The sequence below is a fragment of the Rhododendron vialii genome, chromosome 3a (assembly GCF_030253575.1).
Source record: "Rhododendron vialii isolate Sample 1 chromosome 3a, ASM3025357v1".
Taxonomy (NCBI): Eukaryota; Viridiplantae; Streptophyta; class Magnoliopsida; order Ericales; family Ericaceae; genus Rhododendron; species Rhododendron vialii.
In genome coordinates, this window is record NC_080559.1 from 5,479,756 (window position 1) to 5,503,546 (window position 23,791).

At 37.8% G+C, this 23,791-nt stretch overlaps 2 protein-coding genes and 1 long non-coding RNA gene across 5 annotated transcripts; all 3 read left to right on the forward strand.

The window, feature by feature from the left end:
* The first annotated feature begins 2,670 nt into the window (after positions 1–2,670).
* On the forward strand, positions 2,671–7,849 carry LOC131319309 (protein PLANT CADMIUM RESISTANCE 10). 3 transcript variants are annotated; one of them, XM_058349510.1, is made up of 5 exons: positions 2,671–2,806; positions 4,078–4,352; positions 5,289–5,515; positions 6,328–6,429; positions 7,056–7,187. In XM_058349510.1, exons 2-4 carry the CDS (start codon positions 4,166–4,168, stop codon positions 6,385–6,387), a joined length of 474 nt encoding a protein of 157 aa, XP_058205493.1. In that variant the 5' UTR covers positions 2,671–2,806; positions 4,078–4,165; the 3' UTR covers positions 6,388–6,429; positions 7,056–7,187. The 3 variants fall into 3 exon arrangements, with proteins under 3 accessions (XP_058205493.1, XP_058205491.1, XP_058205492.1); XM_058349508.1 differs by lacking the exon at positions 6,328–6,429 and having other exon boundaries at positions 7,056–7,849; XM_058349509.1 differs by lacking the exon at positions 6,328–6,429 and having other exon boundaries at positions 2,701–2,806; positions 4,114–4,352; positions 7,056–7,849.
* Positions 7,850–10,881: 3,032 nt separating this feature from the next.
* On the forward strand, positions 10,882–14,945 carry LOC131319202 (heavy metal-associated isoprenylated plant protein 45). The gene is made up of 3 exons (XM_058349360.1): positions 10,882–11,003; positions 11,711–11,786; positions 14,420–14,945. The coding sequence occupies exons 1-3, from the start codon at positions 10,956–10,958 to the stop codon at positions 14,743–14,745; spliced, it is 450 nt and encodes a 149-aa protein (XP_058205343.1). The 5' UTR covers positions 10,882–10,955; the 3' UTR covers positions 14,746–14,945.
* A 2,246-nt stretch (positions 14,946–17,191) lies between these two features.
* On the forward strand, positions 17,192–19,909 carry LOC131319432 (uncharacterized). Its single transcript, XR_009197965.1, has 3 exons — positions 17,192–17,275; positions 18,772–18,841; positions 19,877–19,909. It is a non-coding gene; the product is annotated as an uncharacterized LOC131319432 (long non-coding RNA).
* Positions 19,910–23,791: the final 3,882 nt, after the last annotated feature.

Sequence of the window (23,791 nt, forward strand, 5' to 3'; positions counted from 1 at the left end):
GTTTTTTCCTTAAAAGGCTTGATTATCTTTTTGAGTTTAAATTAAATCAATTATTGATTTCCCTCTAAAGTTGATTTCTATACATTCAATTCAATATTTTTTAGCAACATGTGGAAATCAAGCTAAAAGAAAACAATTTAAAAGCAAATATTAAATTGAATATAAGGAAATCAACTTTGGAGGGAAATCAGTTATTGAGTTGATTTAAATTCAAAAAGATAATCAAGCCTTTTAAGGAAAAAAACTTAAAAGCAATCAATTGAAAAAATTGAAAATTGTACGGATAGATATAATAAGGTTATGAGATTTATATTAGGAAGTATATTCTCAAATGAATAGATATAATCTCTTGAAAATACGATCCAACGGTTGTAGAAGGTGTTGGGTTTCTAGATTATAAAATTGAAAATAGCGATGAAAGATCAAAAACAAAAACAAAAAAAAATTTGAGATAAAAAACTTTTTGTGTTCAAAACGCGTTGTTTCGTGCCTTTAGGCACGGGCAATTCCTATCTATATTATAAAACAGAGTAGTCTTTTGTCTGCCCATACAAACATGAGCACCCCTCCAACCGTCCGATCAATATTTCATGTTAGCTGTAGCCGTCCGATCGAGAGAATACTTCGTAATATAAACTACCCTAACCTTGTGATCGGTAAATCCTTTCAATTGATTGCTTTTACGTTGTTTCCTTAAAAAGATTTTCCTATTTAATTTTCCTACATCCAACTCAATAATTTCCTTTTAGGTTGATTTTTCTAAATTAAAAATTGAAACAAACCTTTTTTGATTCTCATGCACTAAAAGGAAACATTCTTTGTTTTTTAAAGTTGATAATTGATGTTTCCTTAAAACGGAATAGCATTCACATACGTTTTCCTTCAACAATAAATCTACGTTTTCCTTATTTTTTAAAATTTGTAAGCTTCTCCAAAAAGAGAAGAAATGAGCTTCCTTCCTACCTTGATTGGAGAAAGAGAAACAAACATTTTTTAATTCTCATACACTAAAAGGAAACATTCTTTGTTTTTTTAAAGTTGATAATTGTTGTTTCTTTAAAACGGAGTAGCATTCACATACGTTTTCCTTCAATAATGAATCTACGTTTTCCTTAATAATTTAATTTGTAAGGTTCTCCAAGAAGAGAAGAAATGATCTTCCTTCCTACCTGATTGGAGAGAGAGGGAGAGGGTCATTACCTTGGCTTTGTTTTGTCAGATTAAGAGGTAATCAAATCTTTTTTATTTTTTCCGTTATTCTAATGTTTCTACATGTTCTCTCCCTCTCTCTAGGTTAGATGTTTTGATGCAATTTGTAGTCATGTTGTTTGGAGTAGTACACTGTTTCTCTCCATGGATGATTTTTTTTAAGTTGTAATAAAAAATGTTGCGTCACACCCTTTTTTTTATTGGCGTATTGTGTCGTGCCTTTAGGCATGGGCAATCACGAAATCCATGATACTGCTTTTGGAGCTTTTCTATGGTCATGACAACATTACTATTAATTGAATTTAGTGGTTTGGTTTGTGATGATATTGATTTCTATATTCATAAATGTGTATGGCTTGGTATATGACCTGTGTAATTGTACATGTCTTCTAGTTATTTGTTAATACAAATCTTGCTTATCCACAATGAAGGCTTTACTACTTATTATGAGTTAATTGTGGGATTAGAAATTTGTGAGATCAATTGTTGGTCAAATTTTGATTCATTAAATTATGATTAATATTGTAACTACCTGAATTGGGACGTTACAAATATAGTTGGGGTTCTGATTATAATTCTGACCCATTATTGGTTTCGGTCAATCAAGGGCAAGGACCTGAAGTTTTTTTGATTATAGTGCAAGAAGAAGTGCTTGCTTGTGCCAACTTATTAAAAAGAATCATTATTATATTTTTCACATCAACTTTTTCCTCCATTTTCCATACTTATTCATCATCATTACACTTTTATTCACTAACTTTCCAAAATATAATATACTTTTAGGGACAAAATAGACAATGCACCAATTTTTATCCACTAACTTTACAAAATAAACACTTATTAAAAGACAGCTTAAAATATAATACTGGATTCTAAATAAGAGACAGATGGAGTATGAAAATCTGTGAAAATATATTGCAAAGTATAAAATGTACATTTGAATCTTTATTTCTTTTTTTTTTTTTGGGAGGGGGGGGGGGCTTTTTTGAGTGTCAATAGAAGAATCGTTAAAAATTTAATAAAATAATATATACCACCAACTCATCGATTTCCATGTTTGGTTTGATAGAATTTGACATTAGGGGTCAAACCGGTCAATTTTTTTACATCATTAGTATAGAATGTGCGGTCACGGGTCAATTTTCGATTCTTCAACGATATGATTATATGATGTAAATAGTTTGAATTGTATAATCGTCAATTACTGATAATGGTAAATGGCCCAAAGCAATTTAATCATAATTATTATTCAATTCACGACGATTATAAATACTGTAGAAAGTTACAATTTTTACGAGTACCGTAATTGGTAAGCAGTTGCGAGCCAACTGCATACAAAGTTAAAGAGTACGTGCTGTATTTTAGTGACCACATTTTGAACACCGCATGCGTTGGTCACGTGTTATGGAGGGGGCCAATGGAGCAGCACGTGGATGCGCCGAATAATCACTCGCCTTTAAGCACATTTTTTGAATTTAAAAAGCGTTGAAATTATATCAAGGCCCGTCGATATTACAACGGGGAACGGAACGTAAACACAGGCTAGGGCAGGAAGCTTTGGAGTCCAGTTCAATTCCCGTATCGCTGTGGCCAAACCGTAATTCTCTCTCTCTCTCTCTCTCTCTCTCTCTCTCTCTCTCTCTCTCGCGTTTGTAAACAATACCGCTGCGTAGATTCGCGTAATTTTATTGTTTTCTTGGGGTTGTTACAGTTTCTAGGTTTTCGCCGTTCTTTTTCAGGTGTAAAGATCTTGGAATTCCGAAATACTAAACTTTGTACGCACGACAATGAAATTTCATTTTGTTTACGAGAATTAGCGACAAGTAGAGTTTGTTGTTCATTGCGACTTGTAGCATTAGGAATGGTGAAGGAGAAAGTAACAGTTGTGGGTTGAGTTCTTGTGTCCAGATTATTTTGTGTTTGCTTCTGGGAGCATCGGTTTCGCGCACATTGTTTTTTTAGGAAAAATAAACAAGGAAGAAGAAGAAAACCTGCTGATTTATTGTTTTCAATTCCAGTTTTGTTGACTATTCACCTATGGATCACGTAGAAAGTGTCTGCTCTCCGGACTAAATGGGCTAAAGTCCACAAAACACGGAGTTCGACTGAAAGTCCATTTAGCCGAACAACTTGTCTAAAGTCCTTAAGTTATAGACAAACTTCTTAGGGAAAACCAACCCTTACACACGTGTCCGACACTCTAAAAAATGTTTTGGACATTCTATTAAAAAACACTTGCACAACATGTGGGGAGTGGAAAGAAATAGCAGACTCTAGTTAAAAGCTTAGGAAAGTTGTCTATTTTGTGGGAGAGATGATGATGGTTTAGTGTTTACAAAGACACATGCTACCGGGTAAACAGTTTTTCCTGGAACACTTAGTGAATGGTGAATGATAAATGTAAACAAAAGCATATATGGTATTTCGTCTATGATGAGGGCCCTCGTTTGTCATTACTTCTTCTATGGAGTATAACAAACCACATAGAAATATTTTTAAAAACGCGTCTCTCAACGTGTTGTGTCCTCCAACTTGTGGAAATTTGTGTGTTGTAGTCTGGGACCTAGGTGTCGTGTTCATTTTTGTGCTACATATTAACTACTTCCTCTCTTTAAATTATTGGATTAGATTATTCAATGCCACTGACTGGGGCTTTGCCATTTGGTGCCCCAGGCCACTTTTCACCCCACATTGGGTGAGGCCAACACACTTGTTTTGCCCCACACCAAATGTGTGGTGGAAAAGGTGCCCGGGGCACGTCGTGTGCGGTGCCCCAGGGGCATTGAATAATTTTTTCCATTTATGATCCTGCCCTGCAGCTTTGATAATTTGATCCTTATCCAGTTTGTTATTCCTTTTGTTTAACAGTTTGGAGTTTGAGAGATTACATTAACTACACAACAGGAGGAGGCTGGGAGATTGATTGAGTCATATTATTTCTTCATTAGAAAGGAAAATGGGAGGCCAAAGCAACTATGCTCCACCTGCTTACATTCCCTTGGGACAATCAGATTCAGAATTAGAGGTTGCGCCGAGCAACAATGGCATACCTATCTCTGCAATTCCGGGCTTGAGTGGAGCCGGTGATAGCCCTGCACAATGGTCTTCTGGAATCTGTGCTTGCTGCGACGATATCCAGAGCTGTATGCTAATTTCTGTCTTGTGACCTTGAATTACTGAAAGGTGCATTTTGAGTAGTAAAGCCAAAAAATTCAAATATATGTTTATCTTAAATTCTCTTCTAGTGCCGCAACTAACTAATAATGATAATAACCCAAAGGGTTCGCTCACTCGGTAAGGAGAGCGGAGGTAAGTGCCTTACAAACAAAAGTCTCTAGTTCAACTCCCTCTTAGAATAAAATCCTCTGGGCCACCATCTCCGCAAGTACAAGCTTGTGAAAATAGTTGTTGGAGGGTCTTGATTTTACGGTGTGGCCAGTCGACCTTTCGGTTTGTGGGATCGGTCTTCCACTAATACAGTGCTCACTGGTTAGTGGTTGCATGATATCACAAGACCCAATTTTGTATATAGCACCGACATGCACGCGCGGCTCAACACTTAACTTTGACGTGTAAAATTTTAAAAATCGAGGACACAACACGTACGCGGACACGTTTTGTAAATTTATGTATGCTACTGTACAAATAAAAAATGAAAAAATAAGGCTCTAATTGTAAATATGTAGTATCACCACAGAAGTCAGCTGATTTCTAACAAGAATAATGCTTATGAACACTGAAACCAATAGAATATTGATGTCTGCTGCATCCATCTATCCCAATGAAATCTACAAGAAACCATACTCAACACCTTAATGGATATCTTATTTGAACAAAGGCACTACTGGAATTGGGTTTTTGGTCAAAGCCTTGTTCTGACTTCAGGCATTCAAATTAGTTGTAAGCATATCTGGTGTTATCCGATTGGATAATTGCTTCAAATACATGAATCTAAGTGGGTATTAAATGGTTTTACATATACCGTGGTTCTAAGTATTCTAATATTTTCTTGTGTTGGCGAACAATGTTTCCATATTTCCATCAATTGTTTGGTGATTCCTCTTTTTTTCGTTGCTCAGGTTGTATTGGTCTTGTTTGCCCGTGCTATCTATTTGGGAAAAATGCAGAGTTTTTGGGGTCTGGAACTTTGATGGGATCATGCATGATCCATTTCATTTTGTGGGCTCTTGTGAACACTGTCTGCTGCTTGGTAACCGATGGCCTCGTTTTGGGGTTGCCTGGATGCTTTGTTGCATGCTATGCCTGCGGCTATCGTAGGGCGATAAGGTCCAAGTATAACCTGCAGGTATGTCTTTTCTATTGGTCTCCACGTATAATTTGCTTGATACTTGAAGAACAATACTTCTGTTTTTTTGTCTTCTTCGTTTCCCTTGCAAAAAATTATGCAGCTGGTGTAACATGTCGACCCGATACTGGACAAGACAAACATGCAGTCACAAATTTCCACTTTGTTCCACCTCAGCTTCGGTTTTTGTATTGAGAAGCTGGCCTTCAGGGCCCCAAAGCATCTTTCACTTTCATTTCTGAATGTCATATTTCTGTGTTGTGAATAAGTCTACATGACTACCATGCCTGCGTTGCTGTCTATTTATATCAATTATCAAACAAGTGATATCGTTGGTGATAAAAGAAAAACACAAGTGATATCGTTGGGGATGGTATGGGGAAAGGTACCCCCACATTAAGGGACGTCCTTGAAATTTTGGGGGCCGGAGGTGAACTTCATAGTTGGGGCCCCTTACGTACTTTTACAAGAAAATAAAATGAACAGTAAATCAATCTAAAAATAAAACAAAAACGTATAATTGTGGATGAAATATCCAAAAGTATTAATCATTACAAGAATGCAAAATTATCAATTAAATATAAATTTTCTTATATTTTTAGCAACGAAAGTAGTAATTACGCTCACATTATAATGGAATTTTTTTGTTATACCTAGTATAACAGCCCATAAAATAGGGGGCCCGAGGTGCTCAACTTCCATCGACCACCTAATATTTATTATTTACAGACTTGAATTTTCTGTAAAAATATTAATTAGTCGTCTCTTTGCTACTTGCTACTAATTCAACTTAATGTACCATTAGTTATCAGGTGGCCGGTTCGGAATTGGGGAGTTCCAGATTGGTTAGCGGGTGCAGAAAAATTCATTAGTTAAGGGCACTTCCCTCCAACTCTGGCGTACCCAATCGGGTGGTGGGTTTTTATTCTTGTTTATTGTTTAATTGGTGGAATCATCTCAAGCCATCCTAATGTTGTGCTCATTTAATTTAATTAGAGATTAAGAATTACACCATGGATGTTCTTATGCTACTGATAATTTGTTATTTATATTGTGGGGGTGTCATAATTATCTAAGTATTGGCTTCGGGATTGCAAATTGGGTCAAGCTGTTGATTGATCCAACCCTTGAACTGGCAATTTTTCTGGTCGGTGACTGAGCCCTGATTTGCGAGTGGTCAAATTTTAATGGCGCTATGATGTTTTAGAAAGGAATACTTTATTTATAGTGAGAAAAGGTATAACTACGATATATAGTCGATGTATATCGACTATGTAACGGGTTGCCTGCGAAGGTGAATTGTATTATCCAACAAACTTCTCCATACAATACTGGTAAACCAAAAACTATTGGAAGCCAACGCCAATCGTATTGTAGAATTGGATTCACATATTCAAATGTCTTATTTTGGCTGATCTTTCTACATATGCCCCTGTAATGCATGGATTTGGATGTCATGCCATTGGTCACGTCTTTGAGTTGATATTCCATTGTATAACTCCTGACGGTTCACCATTTTTCATTGTGTTATTAAATGCAGGAGGTGCCATGCGGAGACTTTGTGACTCATTTCTTTTGCCATTTGTGTGCAATTTGTCAAGAATATAGGGAAATCCGTGAAAGATCTGGAGATTCCAATCCCCCTGATCTAAATCTGGTGGCAATCACAGCTCCTCCAGTCCAGACGATGGAATCAGCTTCCACCTAATAATGTTCTTACGTCTATGATTCCCTTGCGATCTCAGAGGCATGCATATATATCTTGCTCAGTACCATCCGTAAACACATTACTATATAGTACTTGACTGTGGGTCTCATACTCCTACATCATGTCTGCAGACGGTGATGTGATATCATACAGTACTGGATTCTCGAGATATGCGAGTTTTTTTTTGCTGTAAATGCCATCAAGTTCTGCTTGGACATTCTGTCATCAAGGCACTACTAATCTCCAGTTATTTCCGTGTACATTGTGGAGTGGTATGAATGGACCGAGGGGAGGACTGAAATGTTGCTTGGCATGTTTGAAAGTGTTAATTTGAAGGTGTTGATGGTTCTTGAGATCATACCACAAGGTTCAATGCATGGACAAATTAGGGGTAATATTAGGATCTTTTACTAATAGATAGATAGATACGCGGAAGAGTGTATTTTCCCTGTATTATTTGTTGGGTGTTTCTAGCCATTTTTGCAGGTTGCCCCTCGTTTTATTTTTCATAAAACCGCTTGAGGTGTACCTCAACCCAGGATCTCCTGTCTCCTGTATTATTTGTTGGGTGCAAGGTTATGAATATCGTTTTGTACTGGTCGGTATGTACCGGTTTAAGAAGAAAACGGTACTGTAACCCTCTAAACCGTTCCGGCTCCAATACCGGGCCTTAACTGAAATACCGGCCGATACTGGCTGAGAAGACGTTACTGAAAAATTCGTCCGTTATTTTGCTAAGCCCGGCCACACACAGAGAGAGAGAGAGAGAGAGAGAGAGAGAGAGAGAGAGAGAGAGAGAGGACGCAAGAGAGAGAATGGGATAGAGAGAAGGGGAAGAAGACTAAAGCCACAACCGATTTCTGTTCAGATCTGGTTTTCTAGAGACATTCCGATGAAGTTCTCCGTCCTCTTCTTCACGCCTCTTCCATCGGTCGTCTTCTTCACATTCCGATGAAGTTCTGAGCATTTTGTTCTTCACGTCTCTTCCAGATTTGAGAGATAAAGGAACACTGAAAGTAAAGCAGTCTTATTGGGAGTTTTTGGCCGAAATGGTCATAATCTGTAATCAAATTGGAAGAATACCTATTTTTCTAAACGTTTTGTAAAAATAGGTCATTGCTCTTTTTCAAAAGGCGTTATAGTGGTTAGGTGTCATATGGCTGCCACGTAGGTAGCGCCTTTTTAAGGGGAGCTATAATTTTAACTCTAATAGCTCCTTTTGAAAAGGAGCTATATTTCTAACTCTAAAAAACCTTACTAGCTCCTTTTGAAAATGAGCTATATTTCTAACCCTAAAAACATATTCTTGAAATACTATTAAAACACTTAAAACACATACTTGAAAAGGGGAGGGTTTGATTAATGTCTGTGGGTTTTCAACCTATAGCTCCTTTTAGAAAGGAGTTATAATACTTAAAACACGCCTTCACAAAAGGCATTATAAATCTGACTTGGACTCTTTGCCACGTAGGAGTTGGCCTAAACCCTATGACGTATTTTGAAAAGGAGCGATGGCCTATTTTTACAAAACGTTTGGAAAGATGAGTATTCTTCCGATTTGATTACAAATTTTGGCCATTTCGGCCAAAAACTCGTCTTATTGGGGTGTGCACCTGCTTTTTGGAAGATTATTCAGTGTATTGATACATCATAGTAGTACATCCATTATCTTTATTTATTAATTTTACTAGTCACACTATACTGTGCACCAATCAGACTACACTAGTGTGTAGTAATACAGTATCTAGTACGGAGTATAATATTTATTCTATAAATATATATAAGAATTTTAGCAAATACTTGTATTTGACGGGAAATTCGAAACGGTACCCGGTATCTCATCGGTATCGATACGTATCGTATCAGTAGCAAAACCGGTACCATTTCCGAAACGATATTCAGAACCTTGGTCGGATGTTTTTAGCGAGTTTAAAGAGAATACGGTTGAACAAAGAAGGTTACACCCTTAATTAGGCCACATGCAACTTACACAATCACTTTTTCATCCCTCATCTAACGGTTTATTAACGGAAGGGGGACACTTCAAATTGACCTTGAGTATGAGGGTTAAAATGATCAAATTATAGTGGGGTGCAAATGTGACCTATATTATGTAATAGAAGAGAAGAACAAAAATTGTAGCCGCCTTCCATATGCTTATTGTTCTTGATGGTGATGTCCACTTTTCCAGTGCTGTGGTGACATTCCGTTTGATCCACAGTCAAGCAACTGCGAGTCAGGATAACACTATTATACCATAGAGAGAGAGAGAGAAGCAACTAGGAGTCAAGATAACACTACTATACCATAGAGAGAGAGAAGCAACTACGAGTCAAGATAACACTACTGTACCGTAGAGAGAGAGAGAGAGAGAGAGAGAGAGGGAGGGCTTATTTCATTCCTTTATTAGTTCCTCCTTTTTGCAGTGTATGTACCCACCTGGCCACCTGGATGGAAACATTTCAGTCGAAAGGTGAATGACCTAAGCTTCTCCAATGTATCTTTATCGAGCTTCATTAATAAATTTTCTTTTGTTGATAAAAAACAAATCTAATCTTAGGCTGAGACCAAAAAGAAAATAACAAATCTATGCTTCCGCCGAAAGCCACATGAACGTTCATGCCGAATTACAATGCTAAAATGTTGCTATCAGACACTATTCTCCACCAAAACTTGGCCCATCAACTTGCAAAGCCCAACACCAGAAATCAGGTACCAACCAGGGGAATAAAGGTGGAATCTACAAATCTACCCCAACACCATAACCATATTGGTATAAGTGGTTAGAAAAAACCTTCAATAAGAAAGGGATGTCCAACCTCAAGACAATATCTCAAAGAATGTTATAAGTGCTTTTAGTGTTGATATTATGAATTTTTTAAACAATGTTAGTATGAAAGTTTGCAAATATTTTGAATTTTTATGCAAAACGTTATGAATCCAAATACGATTCAAGAGGGTGCATACTGTACATACCCAAATAATGATGCGTATTAATTGTAGCACTTTCCTACAATAAATTACCCTTTTTTATGAAGAAGAAATTACCTTGAAAGTGGCAAATATTGAAAAAAGAAAAAGAAACATAAAAACTTGATTTGTGGCATAATGAACTAGAGAAGATATCATAATAATGAACTAGTGATAACCCATTGCTTTTGAGGACAAGACAGAGTAGATGCTTGTGTCACATGCTCTATGTGAAACAGAAGCATATCCCTCCTCAAGCAAACCAAGTTGCATTATGATAAAAGGAATGTGAAATGTACAGCAAGAGGGACAAGTTATCAAAAGTAATAAGTTCGTTAACTTTTCTTGATTCTTTTATTATAACTTGGGTGTCCGGGCAACCTTAGGCGCGCACCTCCGCAGCTTGACTTATTTGTAGGCTCAATCCCACCGCCAACTTGCGGGATCCCAATTAAAGCCGGAACAATTGCTCTGTATACACTAGCTCCAAAAAAGTTGATAGAACCTAAAATATTTTGAACTTAAAATTTTAGGAAGGAGTGAACTCCTAAGTGCCGGCTGGCCTTAACCACGAGGCCAATCCTTTCGGGTTTAACTTTTCAAAAGAAATAGGTTGAACAACTTTTCTGATTCTTGCCCATTAGTTTTCTTTCATATAATTCCACCTTCCCCCATTCTTGTCTTCCCACATTCCAGTACTGCTGTCTTGGGAGCAGGACAAGGAGCTGGCTGAAGCAGCTACACAAGTGCTTGAGCTTCACCATGTTTGGTTGGTGTTTTGGGCAGACACAAATATCAAATGCCTTGGCTGTGAGTATATATATGAAAATATTGTATGTATATAACTAGAGTAATGGCACGCACACGATTTTAGTAACATAACTCTTGACACAACTGTGTCCGGAATTGTAAGATGCACACACATTAAACGGTCCCAGACATATATGGGTGTGTTCTAAAGTTGTGCATGTAGACTTTCTGATAAAATCACATATATGGATCTCATTTGAGGAAGTTTTTTTGAAAAGATAACATACAATCTTAGAAACATGTTTCAGACTAATTTTTATCTTCAATACACTTTCGTTTGGCTTCTAGTGACAATTTTTTATTTTTTCGATTGGTTTCATCAAACTGAAAACAAAACTGACAAACATTCAGGAAGAACTATAATAAGTCAAAATAAAGATTTAACTGAAATGATGCGTTCTTTCTGAGAAATTTTTAGATGCTGAGTGGGTACCACGTGGCGGTATCCGTCGGCGATCCCGACCGTCCGAACGTGTTTTGGATCATCCAGATTTATTTCCTCTCTCTTTCTCCTCACCCCACCACTCTCCTCTTTTTCTCTTTCTAAAATCCGGACTGTCCAAAACACGTTTGGACAGTTCGGATCGCCGACGGGGTATCACGTGTGTGGTACCCTATCGGCACCCACAAAATTATCCTTTTTTCCACGCGTTAAATAATTTTCATTTTGACTTGTACTTTGGATCACATTTTTCTCTGTTTGATAGATTGTGGAGCTTTTGGTTCATATGGATTGCGAAGGATGTGAAAAAAGAGTACGAAGGGCAATCTCTAAATTAGATGGCAAGAGTTTAAATTTTTAATTGGTTGTTTCCATCTGTTTGTGCTTTCATTTCATTTCAATTCATTGATTTATTTATTTTTATGTTCTCTACATATGGACATTTGATAGATGCTAGCTGCACATCATCAAAATTCTAAGGGACAAATTAAGGGCAACTTAGGATTGAAAAAACAAAACTAATGGCAACTTTTTTGCATTAGTAGCTTACTCTCGTATGACTTGGAGACTAAAAGGACACGAGTTCTTTAATCAATTAGGCTCTCCGCAAAAGGGCAGTGGAATTGAGCGCGTGTAGGCTAACCCGGACACCTAAGATATCAAGGAAAAAAGAATTTTTTGCAACTGATGCTTAAAATGAGACTCGTGCCTGTATATCGATTGATCTTCAGCCTGCTCTCTCCAGCCTATAAGCTTAGGTTACCATCATTTGCAGAACCGAGATCGGATTGAGGGAAATACCCATCATTTACCGAGCTACACGAGATAGGACCAAAATGTAACAACCACAAGTATAGGGGGTCAAACTGTCATATAGTACACAGCAGAGCAACACATAGCCCGCAGGAATTGCCGTTCGGGTCGAGTTTGCGGCACAAGGTTAGAGTTCGTGGTCACAAGATGGAGCTCGCAGCCATGAGATTATTACTCCCTCCGTCCCAAAATGTTTGTCCGGTCCGCAAAATGGGGTGTTAAAAATAATACAATTTTTGCAAAAAAAAATCAAAAGTTTTTTAACAACTTACTAGATATTAATGAGTATTTTTAATTTGTGAAAAAAGTTTGAATTTTTTCTTGAAAAAATTGCATTATTTTTATTACTCCGTTTTGCGGACCAAACAATCATTTTGGAACGGAGGGAGTATTATTTTTTGGTACGTCGGAAATTAAGCCAGCCATGAGATTCAACTTTGTGGCAATGAGGCCCAAGTTCGCGGTCGCAAGTTTTAAGTTTGTGGCCAAGAGGTCAAAGTTTGCATCTATGATGCAAAAATTTGCGATCATGATGTAAAAGTTTGTGGTCCGGTCATCATGTAATAGTTCGCGGCCAAGAGATAAAAGTTTTCGACCTTGAGGTAAAAGTTTGTTGCCAAAACGCAAAAGGGATTTAACTACCTCTCTCCTGAAGATTTGGGGTGCGGCGGCACGGAGCTTCGTCGGAGCTGAACAGAATTGGAATTTGGCCAGTGGAACTCCGGTGGTGGTGCTTTGATGATGGTGGAGTTGGTCTAGGTGGTGGGGGTGTTCCGAAACGGTGGTAGATAATGGAGGTGGTGGTTGTGCAGATGAGGAAGATGATGTATAGTTTTTATACGAGGACAGTGTCTTATTTCCGGTTGTGCTGTTAAGAGCGTATTTACAACACCAATCAATCACAGCCGTTTATTCGTGTAATTAATGGCTGAGATTCGTTTTTAATTATGACCGGTTACAATTAACTTTTCTCTGAAAATTTTTTATTAACATCTTGACCGTCTAAATCACTTTTGGATGGTCATGATTGAGTGCTGTAAATACTTGTTTACAGCACAACCGGAAATAAGACTTTCAATTCGATGAGTGTTCTCTATAGTCTGAATAAAATACCCAAATGACATTTACTTATCAACTCTATAAAATGGATGCTATTGGGCTATATTTTACAATTACGTTTCAAATGTTTACACCGCTGGTATATATAATTTATTCTCTATAGAGATATTTCGTACTATCGGATTGCTCATGCCTGAAGGCACACCCAATATAAATTTTATACTTGTTCTCGCTCCGAGTGGATGAACACATTTGTTTTGGGGAAATTGGTAAAATTACTCGAGCTCATCTACGCACTCCCACATCCTATATATATTCACACAGGCAGACACGGCTCTGTTTAATTAGGGAGAGCAATGAGTGAAAATAGATAGATAGAGAAAATTATTAAAGGCCGTGTCCAGGAGTTTTAAGACCTCAAAACGAACAAGGTACGCAACCTTTAGTCATGGTCATGAATTAAGGCACTAGAGTAATTGTAACGGTCCCTCAATCGACTGTGTATGGAAAGTAAATTCCATATATAAGAGATTCCAAACAACTAATGTATAATTTGAGATTAATTTTTTGAATCACGTGGTTAGGTGAATGGTTAATAGGTCAGCTGGCACGAGTCCTGACAGTAATTACTTCGGTTGGATAAAATTTGGGGCTATGGTCCTTTTTGGACTTTAAATCCCTGTAATCCCCAATGGCACTACGGGGTTGTAGCTTGTCAACGAATGAACACACAAAGAACTACATGCACATTTTGAGATGTAAATTTTGTGTAATGTATATAAGGACGGATCGAAGGGCTGTAAACGAGTCGAGCTTTGTCAAGTTTGAGCTCGGCTCGTTTATTAAATGAGTCAAAAACTTGAGCTCGAGCACAAGCCGAGCCCTTAATGAGAAGAGCTTCGCTGACCATTTACTAAACGAGCCGAGAGTTAACGAGTCAAGCCGAACCGAGCTCGCGAGCTGCTCGGTTCATTTGCAGCTCTAACGCAGAATATACTAAAACCGTCATTTTTTTTTAAATTTAATATTTGAGGGGCCCGCGACGCTCTAATATTTCGAGAAAAGAACATAAAAATTTTGAGTGAAATAATGGATATTGCAGGTGTTGATAGCTTGGAAATAGACATGGACAAGCAAAAGGTGACAGTGAGTGGATATGTGGACCAGAGGAAGGTTCTCAAGGTGGTTAGAAGAACAGGAAGGAAAGCAGAGTTCTGGCCTTACCCTTACGACAGTGAATACTACCCTTACGCATCTCAGTACCTGGACGAGTCCACCTTCTCGGCTACTTACAACTACTACACCCATGGGTACAACGAGAGCATGCATGGTTACCTGCCCGACCCGGTTTACTCGAAAATCGTAGACGATGAGATGGCCGAGGTTTTTAGTCCCGAAAACGTTCATCACGCGTGCAGCATCATGTGACCACCGGGACGCGTATGGGGTTTTTCATCTTCAAAAGTTATATGATATGAACGTAAGTGTCAATCGAGATTTGTATGCTTTTGAAGTCTCGTCATGGGCAAAAATTTCGAAACCTAAGATTGTTGTTATTCTAAGCTAAAATTGTCTTCGATATTGATGAAAGAAAAGTTTTTAAGTTGTGGGGAGCAAAATCGTGCTAAAAAATAGGGAAAATGATGGCCCAGGACGTGTTTTGATAATTAATACTCGTCAAAGACATTTTCAATACTAACAAATGTTCTCAACATGTCTTTAGCGGGAATTAATTACCAAAACACTTCCTTGACCGTTATTTTCCCTAAAAAATACACACAAATAGAAAGGCGGCCCGATGGCTAGGCTAAGGCCTCTCGATTTGGGAGGCCCTTTTTTCGTTAATGGTAGCTCCCACGTATTATTCTAGTTTATGGTTTAAAAACTTGTGGAACTTTGTATTTCAATATATAGCCGGAGGTTCAGGTTAGCTTGTGCGTTCCTCGACTAATTCTGGAGTCTTGAAGATAATGATCGGAAAAATCTCTAGTGACTGTAAGGTTTGAAATATTTGACCTACGTAAAATTTGAACTTGCGATCTGCTTGGAGGAAAACTATTTGGTTGCTTTCTCAATTCTCATGCTCGTTCGGCCAAATCCCATGGCGAATTTGTCACAACATTATCTGGTTCAATACAAGATTTGGATATCGTAGATTGATTTTGTTTTCGATCTGTCTTACTCTTCGAAATGATATTTTTTGCAATTCATAATTCATACCATTAAAGGCAAGAACCTGTTGATCACCCCCACCGCCACATAGTTGAAGAAGCTTGAAGAATTGCTGTCTGGACAAATTCAACTGCCCGTCCACATCTATTGTCAAGCCAACCAAACTGTCGACTATTTGGTCAGACTTGAATCGCAACAGGATCAAGATTTAGTAGTCTCTAGCTCCATCCCTTTTACAGCTAGGGAATTCGCCCTGGCTGATGTCATGGTGTTGGTCATCTTAGGATCTAGTTTACGACTCTTATAGTTTTTTTGAACACTTTATTTATGCCGTTTATCTGGCTGATTGACTTTGATCGTCTAAGTTAATGCATGATTTTTCACTGAAAAAAGAAAAAAGAAAAGACAAGAACCTTATTTCGGTAATACCAACAATTGAGCCCACCTACGTAAAAAGGCTCTGGTAGATGATGGTGGAGCCCACCTACGCATATATTCTCGCTTTGATTTCTCCCCGATGAATTTTGTGGATGACAACGAAGCTTGTTTTTAATTGAAGTTGTTAATTATGTGGATTATGAATTTCAAAATTCTGTAGTGCACCCCATACTACAGGGGCTGTAGGGCGGTTGATTCGGGATTCATTTCGACGCGGACGGCTCAGATTTAATCTGAGTTCCTATTGCCGAGCTCCTATTTGAACCTTCTATTGTTTGGATTAAAATCCGAGTCATCTATCGCCCTACAAAATCTTTGAATCCATGGATTATTCAAAATAAAATTTCCGATCAAAATATTCAATAAGTCCACTAAAGACGAAATAGTTCCAAACAAACAGATTTTTTTGGATTATTTTGATCTCTACGAAAAAAATGTAGTTTAGTTAATTTCTTTTTACTGTTCTGATTCTTCTTTTTGGAAAGATTAATAATCTTTAGAAGAAAAAATTAACTCAAAACTAACCCATAAAAAAATTTAAGAAAGATAAAAAAAAAAACTCGGGTTAATTATTTTGTTGTTCATCTCTTTTTACTATTCTGATTCATCTTGTTGGAACGATTAATAATCTTTAGGAAAAAAATTAACACAAAACTAACCCATAAAAAATATTCAAAAAGACAAAACAATAATTCGGGTTAATTATTTTGTTTTGATCAAAACATAGCCTTCAACAAGAGTCCACCGCCCCACGGGAAACCACTCCAGCCCGCTGCCCATCATATATTCCTCCTTCAACCTCAAACTTTCCCCACGAAACCCTAGCCCCTCTCTCTCTCTCTCTCTCTCTCTCTTATATCCTCCTACTGGGATTCAGCCGCGCCCTTGTAAACTGACCATGGACCCCTACAAGGCGGCGTTGGGGTTGGATCAAAGCGCGAGCATAGAAGAGATAAAAGCGAGCGTATCGGAAACTAGCCCTGCAGTTCCACCCCGACATGCACTCCCACTCCCCCAATTCCGTCAGGGACCACGCCACCCTCCGTTTCAAGTTCGTCTCCCTAGCCTACGAGGGCCTCATGGACGAGCTTAGGAGCAGCAGCAGCAACAACAACAGTCGCGCCGATTATAATAGCAGCAGCAGCAACAACAATAACAAACGCAGCAGCAGCCGCAGCCAGAGCAGCAACAACAACAATAACACACGCAGCGGCAGCAGCCGCAGCCAGAGCAGCAACAACAACAGCAGCAGCAGCAGCAGCCGCAGCAGCAGCAGCAGCAGCCGCTACAATAATTATTATTATGGCGGAAGATTCGCAGGCTTGGTGATTCTGCTCCACATTCCGATGTGAGTAGAGTTCTAGTCTTACAGGTTGATATTCAGATGTGGGAACCTTAACTATGCAGCATATAATGAGATATTGGAGCATTTTAACTATACCCGAGCGGAGCCTCCGGTGCTATATACTATTTTCTTGTAGAAACACAGGAATTTATAATAAAATTTTATTGCCTATAAAAAAAAGAAAAAATAATTCGACCGTGTAATAGTATGATCATATATACAAGTTATGAATGAGGAATACCAATACAATCTTAAAATACTCCATTACTATGAAACCTAAGAGGAGTTCCGAGGTTAGATCAGAGCCTAGCAAGAGGAGTATGGAGTTGAGTTCAGACTCCGGAACCCAAAGTAGATTATATGTCGGTTCAGGAGACAGGAGTAGGGAGGGTTTTTTCGACTGAGATTATATCCGGCCGCTGTCGCGTTACGTCGGAGTTTCTAAGGCGCCAGCCATCGTCTTCGAAGTTCCGAGTCGATTTTGGCCTAATAAGCCAAATAGTTTTTTTTTTTTTTTTTGCATTTATTAGTTTTTCGTTCTTTTTTTTTTTTTTAATTATTACTTCGTCAAAACTATGTGAAGACAAGAAGAAGAATTTAAAAAGTAAAAAATTACGATCGAAATCCAATTTTTTTGGATAAAAACAAAAAATTTGGATTTCAATCGTAATTTTGTACTCCCTCCGTCCCATTTGCATTATCCATTATTCTGTTTGTTTTCATTATCCATTATTCCGTTTGTCTATTTTATGTCTTTTACCTATATCTTTTAGTGTAGATCTTGAAAAATATGCAGTATGGATCTTGTTTGATGGATTTCGATTAATTCTATAATACAAAGTTGTCAAAATTATGAAAAAACATTATAGATTGAAAGATATAAGCAATTAAAAAATGACACGCAATTTAAAAATGGATAATAAAAATTGAACAGAGGAAGTACTTTTTAAATTCCTCTCGTCATGACGAAACAATAATCCACAAAAATGACAAAAAAAACCTGACAAATATAAAAAATTGAATAAAGACAAAAAAAAAAAAAACCTATTTGACTTATTAGGCCAGAAGAGGCCTAAGATACCGATAGTCCTAAAAACTTGAGTTGTTAGTAAATGGCCTAACAGTGTATATCAAGCTACGTAGCCTCGCGCGTAGTCAAGGAAAGAGTTTCGCCTTTCCTCTCTGTTAGTTTGGGATCGATGGAGCTTTCTTCGTTTATGCTTAATCAATTTTTTAAATTATTATTTTGTGTTTATATATATATTTTTGTTGGGTTTGTAAAAACAAAAATTTATTGCCCCATGATGGGGTTGCAAGCCCAAGGGCTTACCCAGGGCCGGCCTGATTAGATTTCACACTTAATAAATTTTGTTCCCCACCTGTTTCTCCTAAACACGCACTTACTAACTTGATCAGCTTTTATTTGAGATTAATAAGTTGTTTCTCAATGTCACGGCTTTAATTAATTTGCTAATTATAATACAAAACTTCTTTTTTAGTATTGTTGGAGGTGGAATACTTGCCAATGTTGCCTTTAAGTGGGGCTTATGGAAGCTGCAAAATCCTGGGGTATGTAGTCTCTCTCTCTCTCTCTCTCTCTCTCTCTCTCTCTCTCGTTATTATCAGTGTTGTCTCTGATAACATTGAACTAATTAATTGTTGGAAATTATTAGGATATAATAATATTTTAAATTCGGTTTGAATGAAAATTGAATTATATGGAGTCACGTCTTTCGAGAGACACCTATCCGTCGTGGACGGACGGGTCTTATATATAGTATATATGAATAGACGTGTCTCCTTCCTTTGTGACTATTATTCCGATTAGTCACCAGTTGGCCTTTATATCAATTTTTCATCGAGCCGGAGCCATTAATTTTGAGAGAGGTACAAAATATAATGAGGTTCAACAGACCCACCAATTGAAGTGCTACTTTTGCGGGGCGAATCTATCTTAAATAGGTAGGGTCACACTCGTCTTGCCTTTCAGTAGTGTCACACTCGTTTTGATCACCAATTTGTTTCCATCGATCTCTAAGTTTGAAGTTTCGATTTCATCGCACTATAAGATTATTGATTTCATCACAAAAAGTAAACGATAGAAGCAACAGTACTTCAATCAGTGAGTCTATTGAACATTCTTGTGTTTCATACTCTCTTAAAATGAATTACTCTGACTCGATGAAAAATGGATATAAACATCTTTTCGAATCTCTCTAGAATGAATGGGGAACATCTTATTTATAAGCTAACTGGTAACTATTCCAAATAGTCACCAAAGGAAATGACACATTTTTTGTTCATAAAGAATGCGTCCATCCACGATGAATAGGTGTCTCTTGAAAGACGGGCGACTCTATATCAATTCAATTTACATTCAAACCAAATTAATATATCATATTTCAATAAAATTTTCCAACACTAATTAACCTCCAAAACTTGTTTAAATCTCCATGCTGAATAAACAGCTACATATCTCTAAACTAAAAAAAAATTAGGATTAGCTAATTAATCCATCTCTAAACTATCAAGTTTAATTCTGGTATTTGTCGGAATGCACCTATTTATTTGGTTTTTATTATTCTTTTGCCTCTCTAAATTCAGAAATCATATGAAGACTATCTGGAATCCAAGGAAGACTATCTGGAATCCAAGGAAAAAGCCGCCGATGAAAAACGAAAATCCAAGGAATATGACGAGGCAGCGGAGTATATTGGATTATTCTAACATTCGTCCAAATTGTGGAGTATATTAGATTATTCTAACATCCATCCAAATGGTGTAAGATAATAGGTAAAAGATTCATTGATATTCAAGAAATATATATTGATATTTGTGAAAGTATCTTAATATCCGTGAGATATATTGATAACCGAATTTGTTTAGAATTATTGGCATATTATTATCTTCCGCCCACTGAAGAGGGCTATCGTTAAATGGGGCCAGCCCTACGTATTTTGAGGCCCTAGGCGAAATTCGAACACGGGCCCTGTCTAGTTTATAGTGGAATAATTTTTTTTTTAATTTAATAACTAAGCTTAGTTAAGTTGGTTGTCTCATTTTTTCCCACAAAGATGGCACCAAGGTTCGAGTCCCACGAGGAGCAGGTTTGGGGTTCAGGGCTATGAATAGCTTTTGAAGTACCTTTCGTTGACTAGCATACTAACACCCCGTTAACGTCCGTTGATGTGAAAAAAAAAATAGTATAAAAAATATTTTCTTATTTTGCATGTCAACAAAGCATGCAACGCGGATGTTAGGCTTGTTTAGGTATTGATGTTTATTTGCTTGGTTGTCTATTTGTGGCTGAATTAGGCATGCTTTTATGAAACAACTAGCGAATGCTCGTGCATAAAGGCATGAAGCAATCCTAATTGAACATGCCACGTTATTTCAGTTATGAGCCCTCACGAATTTGCCTCTAAAATCTTCTTTTTCACATATTTATATTTATCAAATTGAGTAAAAGTAACTAAAACTTAATGAAAAAGATCATTTCGCATCATCCGAATAGCTCGTTGTCATTCTCATGATTTTTCTTAAGAAGATGATAATTTTTTTTGGGGAAACTACCTATCGCAATAGCAACACAATTGGGAAAAAAAAAAAACGAAAGTAGATTGGGAGTTTTTTTTTTTGGAACGGCTAAAATATATACTTCATTTGTATTTATTAGTCGACAAAAGGTATATCAAGGGAAACAAAAACAAAAAGAAGAGGAAAAACACCTGCCTCGTGATGTTGATACACGAGGCAATGACAAAATCTAGAGCACATCATCCAACAGAAAGTTGAATGATAAGAGTCCTAAAAACTAAGTACATGACAAATTGTATAAAAAAAAAAATGCATCTGATGAATCCTAGCTCCTCCACTGATTTTGGAAGTACAATCTTTTGACAACTGATACTTTTGGGTGCACCGTTCGATCCTTCAAGGTCTTGTTAGATTACGAAAAGGGTTCCTAAAGAACCAAAATTTGAAACCCTACGAAGAATCGAAATTGAAACACAAATACTTTAAGAGGAAAATGTTGGGATTTCTCGGAAGATTGGTGATACCCACAACACACACATATTGAGATCCAATGCTAAACCAGTATTATCATAAAAAGAAAAATGAGAGTTGACACGAGAGATTTACGTGGTTTGACCCAAAACCGGCCTATTCCACGGGAGAGAGACACTCCACTATATGAACACTAGAGAGATTAAAATACCCAAGCTGGCCGACACCAATACCCACTCGCACCTGGTGTCCATGAGCCCCAAATCTCATGAGTTACCCGCTCATTCGTATTTTTCTTTACCCTCACAGTGTATCCTACAGCACCGAAGGGTGCTGCCCCATCTCTCTACATCTCTTTTCTCTCTCTACTACACTCTGCCTTTTAAAATACTACAACATACACATGCATATATAGGCAGCAGTAGGACAGAAGTCATGCGTGAGATTTTCCAAATCCTTGGTGTGGGCTTAAGAAATTTTATATTCGATTGATATTTAATAACCGTAAAGAGTTGACATTGTTTTTGCAGTCGTTCGGGTATATAATCCAATGATGTTCATATTCGACTAAACAAACGAACCCTAAGTCATAATACTTCCTCTGTCCCATTTTTGTTTGTCCGCTTTTTGACTTTTTGATGTGCCAAATTGTTTATACAAATAAGATTCTTGAATTTTCTCTCACTTTTCTCCCATTTTCCTTCTCTCCGTTCCTCGAGTTCCAAACACAACATTAATTTGCATGAGGCAGAATCAATTTAAAGTGCATGCAACAATTTTCTATTTACCCTTTTCAAATACCAAATTCTAGGGCTGCTCGCGGTCCGGTTTGGTTCGGATTCCTAGGAATCAGAGAACCGAACCGCTAGTCACAGTTTTTATAAAATGAAATCCATGTCCGGACCAAAAGTCTTACGGTCCGGTTCCAATCCAATCCATGGCTCCCGGATCGGTTATGGATTTGTCCACGAATTTTAGCAAAAATAAAGCTCAAGCATAGACCCTACACTAAAAGGGAAGAAGGTTAAACTCAGAATTAAGTTTAACATCATCAGAAAGTACTTGTTACATAAACTACCAAAAGGCCAAATTGGGAAGAAATCTCCGAATCTATCAAGTTCAAGTTGAATTATTGGGCTTCTATCAAGATGATTTTTCTCTTGTATACTCAATCAATGATGTGGTTCTAAATATTCAAAGTGAAAGTAAAGCTTTGGATGTCCTCAAGGCTAGCCATGGAGTTGTCGTTGGTTTGGGAAGGACTTGGGTGATGCAGGGGGTTCTGAATACTCTGTATCTTTGGCTGTAGAAGTTGGGATTTGGGTGCAACCTCTCTTTGTTTGGTGATGAAGTTGGTCCTCTGGTCTATGTTGCATTGTTGTAAATGGTGGGGCCTGTTTTGTTTCAATTTGCAATGGTTCTTGGGTTGGGGATATTGGGTTTGGTTTTGTGTCTGTAGGATTGATGCTGTTAGGTGGTTTTTGTGTCTGCTGGGGCAGTGGGGCTTGGGCTCTTGGGTTTGGTTTTGTGTCTGCAAGGTTGATGGTGTGAGCTGTTATGGGCTGGTTGGTTGGTAGGTTGGGTGAGTGAATGTGTGTGTGTGTGTTAGGGGTCTTCTATCTCTGTTGCGTCTGGGGTTCTTGGGTGGTTGTTTTGGGATTATCTGGGTTGTTCTGTGAGTGTAGTTGGGCGTGTGGGGTCGTGGGGTAGTTTGGGTATCTCCTGCAGTTCGGGGTGGAGTTGCTTCTGGGCTATTGTTGCAGTTGATCTTGTTGCTTTGGAATGAACTTGATGTCTGCTATTTGTTACTTATGTTGTTGCTGATGAGAAATGGAGTATATTCTACTGCAATTGCTACTCGTATGGACAGGATGAATCTGCTATTGCTGCAATCTGCCATTTTGATCTTGTTTCTTTGGGAATGATCTTGATTTCTGCTATTTGTTACATCTGTCGGTGCTGATAAAAATGGATCGAAGATATACTACCGCTAATGCTTACTGGTTTACTGCTATTGCTTCTGATATTGGTATGATGAATCTGTCATTTTTGCAATCTGCCAATGCTGTGTGCTACTGATGATGCTTTTGCCATTTGCCATTGCTGCAATCTGCCATTGCTGCAATCTGCCAATGCCTGCTGTTTTACTTCTAATGCCATGCCACTTGCTACTGCTGTCATGTGCCAATACTACTGAGAATGCCTTGGGGCTTTTGTTGCGAAGGATGAATATCTCACAATTTCTTGCATAGAATTAGGATTATTTTTGGTGCTCGCATTTGTACATTCTGTTTTGCCTTGTATTGGCCCTGTTACTCTGTTGGCTCCATGCCAACTCTTATTTTTCTCTTGGGTGGTGAGCGGCATATGATTGTCAGTTAGGTAGGGTGCCAACTAGGTTTTGGTTGCTTTCTTCTCGTGGTGATGCCGTTTGTAAGTATTGTTCAAAAGATTAATAAAATTTCCTTTTGCTGTTAGGGAAAAAAAAACAACTCCTACCCTGTTTTTTCT

Excerpts from the sequence above, each read along its gene's own strand:
- LOC131319309 (XM_058349508.1), top strand. The coding sequence starts at position 4,166 with ATGGGAGGCCAAAGCAACTATGCTCCACCTGCTTACATTCCCTTGGGA. Across the intron at positions 4,353-5,288 it reads CTGCGACGATATCCAGAGCT|GTTGTATTGGTCTTGTTTGC; the intron begins GTATGCTAATTT and ends TTCGTTGCTCAG. Across the intron at positions 5,516-7,055 it reads GGTCCAAGTATAACCTGCAG|GAGGTGCCATGCGGAGACTT; the intron begins GTATGTCTTTTC and ends TATTAAATGCAG.
- LOC131319202 (XM_058349360.1), top strand. The coding sequence starts at position 10,956 with ATGTTTGGTTGGTGTTTTGGGCAGACACAAATATCAAATGCCTTGGCT. Across the intron at positions 11,004-11,710 it reads AAATATCAAATGCCTTGGCT|ATTGTGGAGCTTTTGGTTCA; the intron begins GTGAGTATATAT and ends TCTGTTTGATAG. Across the intron at positions 11,787-14,419 it reads GGCAATCTCTAAATTAGATG|GTGTTGATAGCTTGGAAATA; the intron begins GCAAGAGTTTAA and ends TGGATATTGCAG.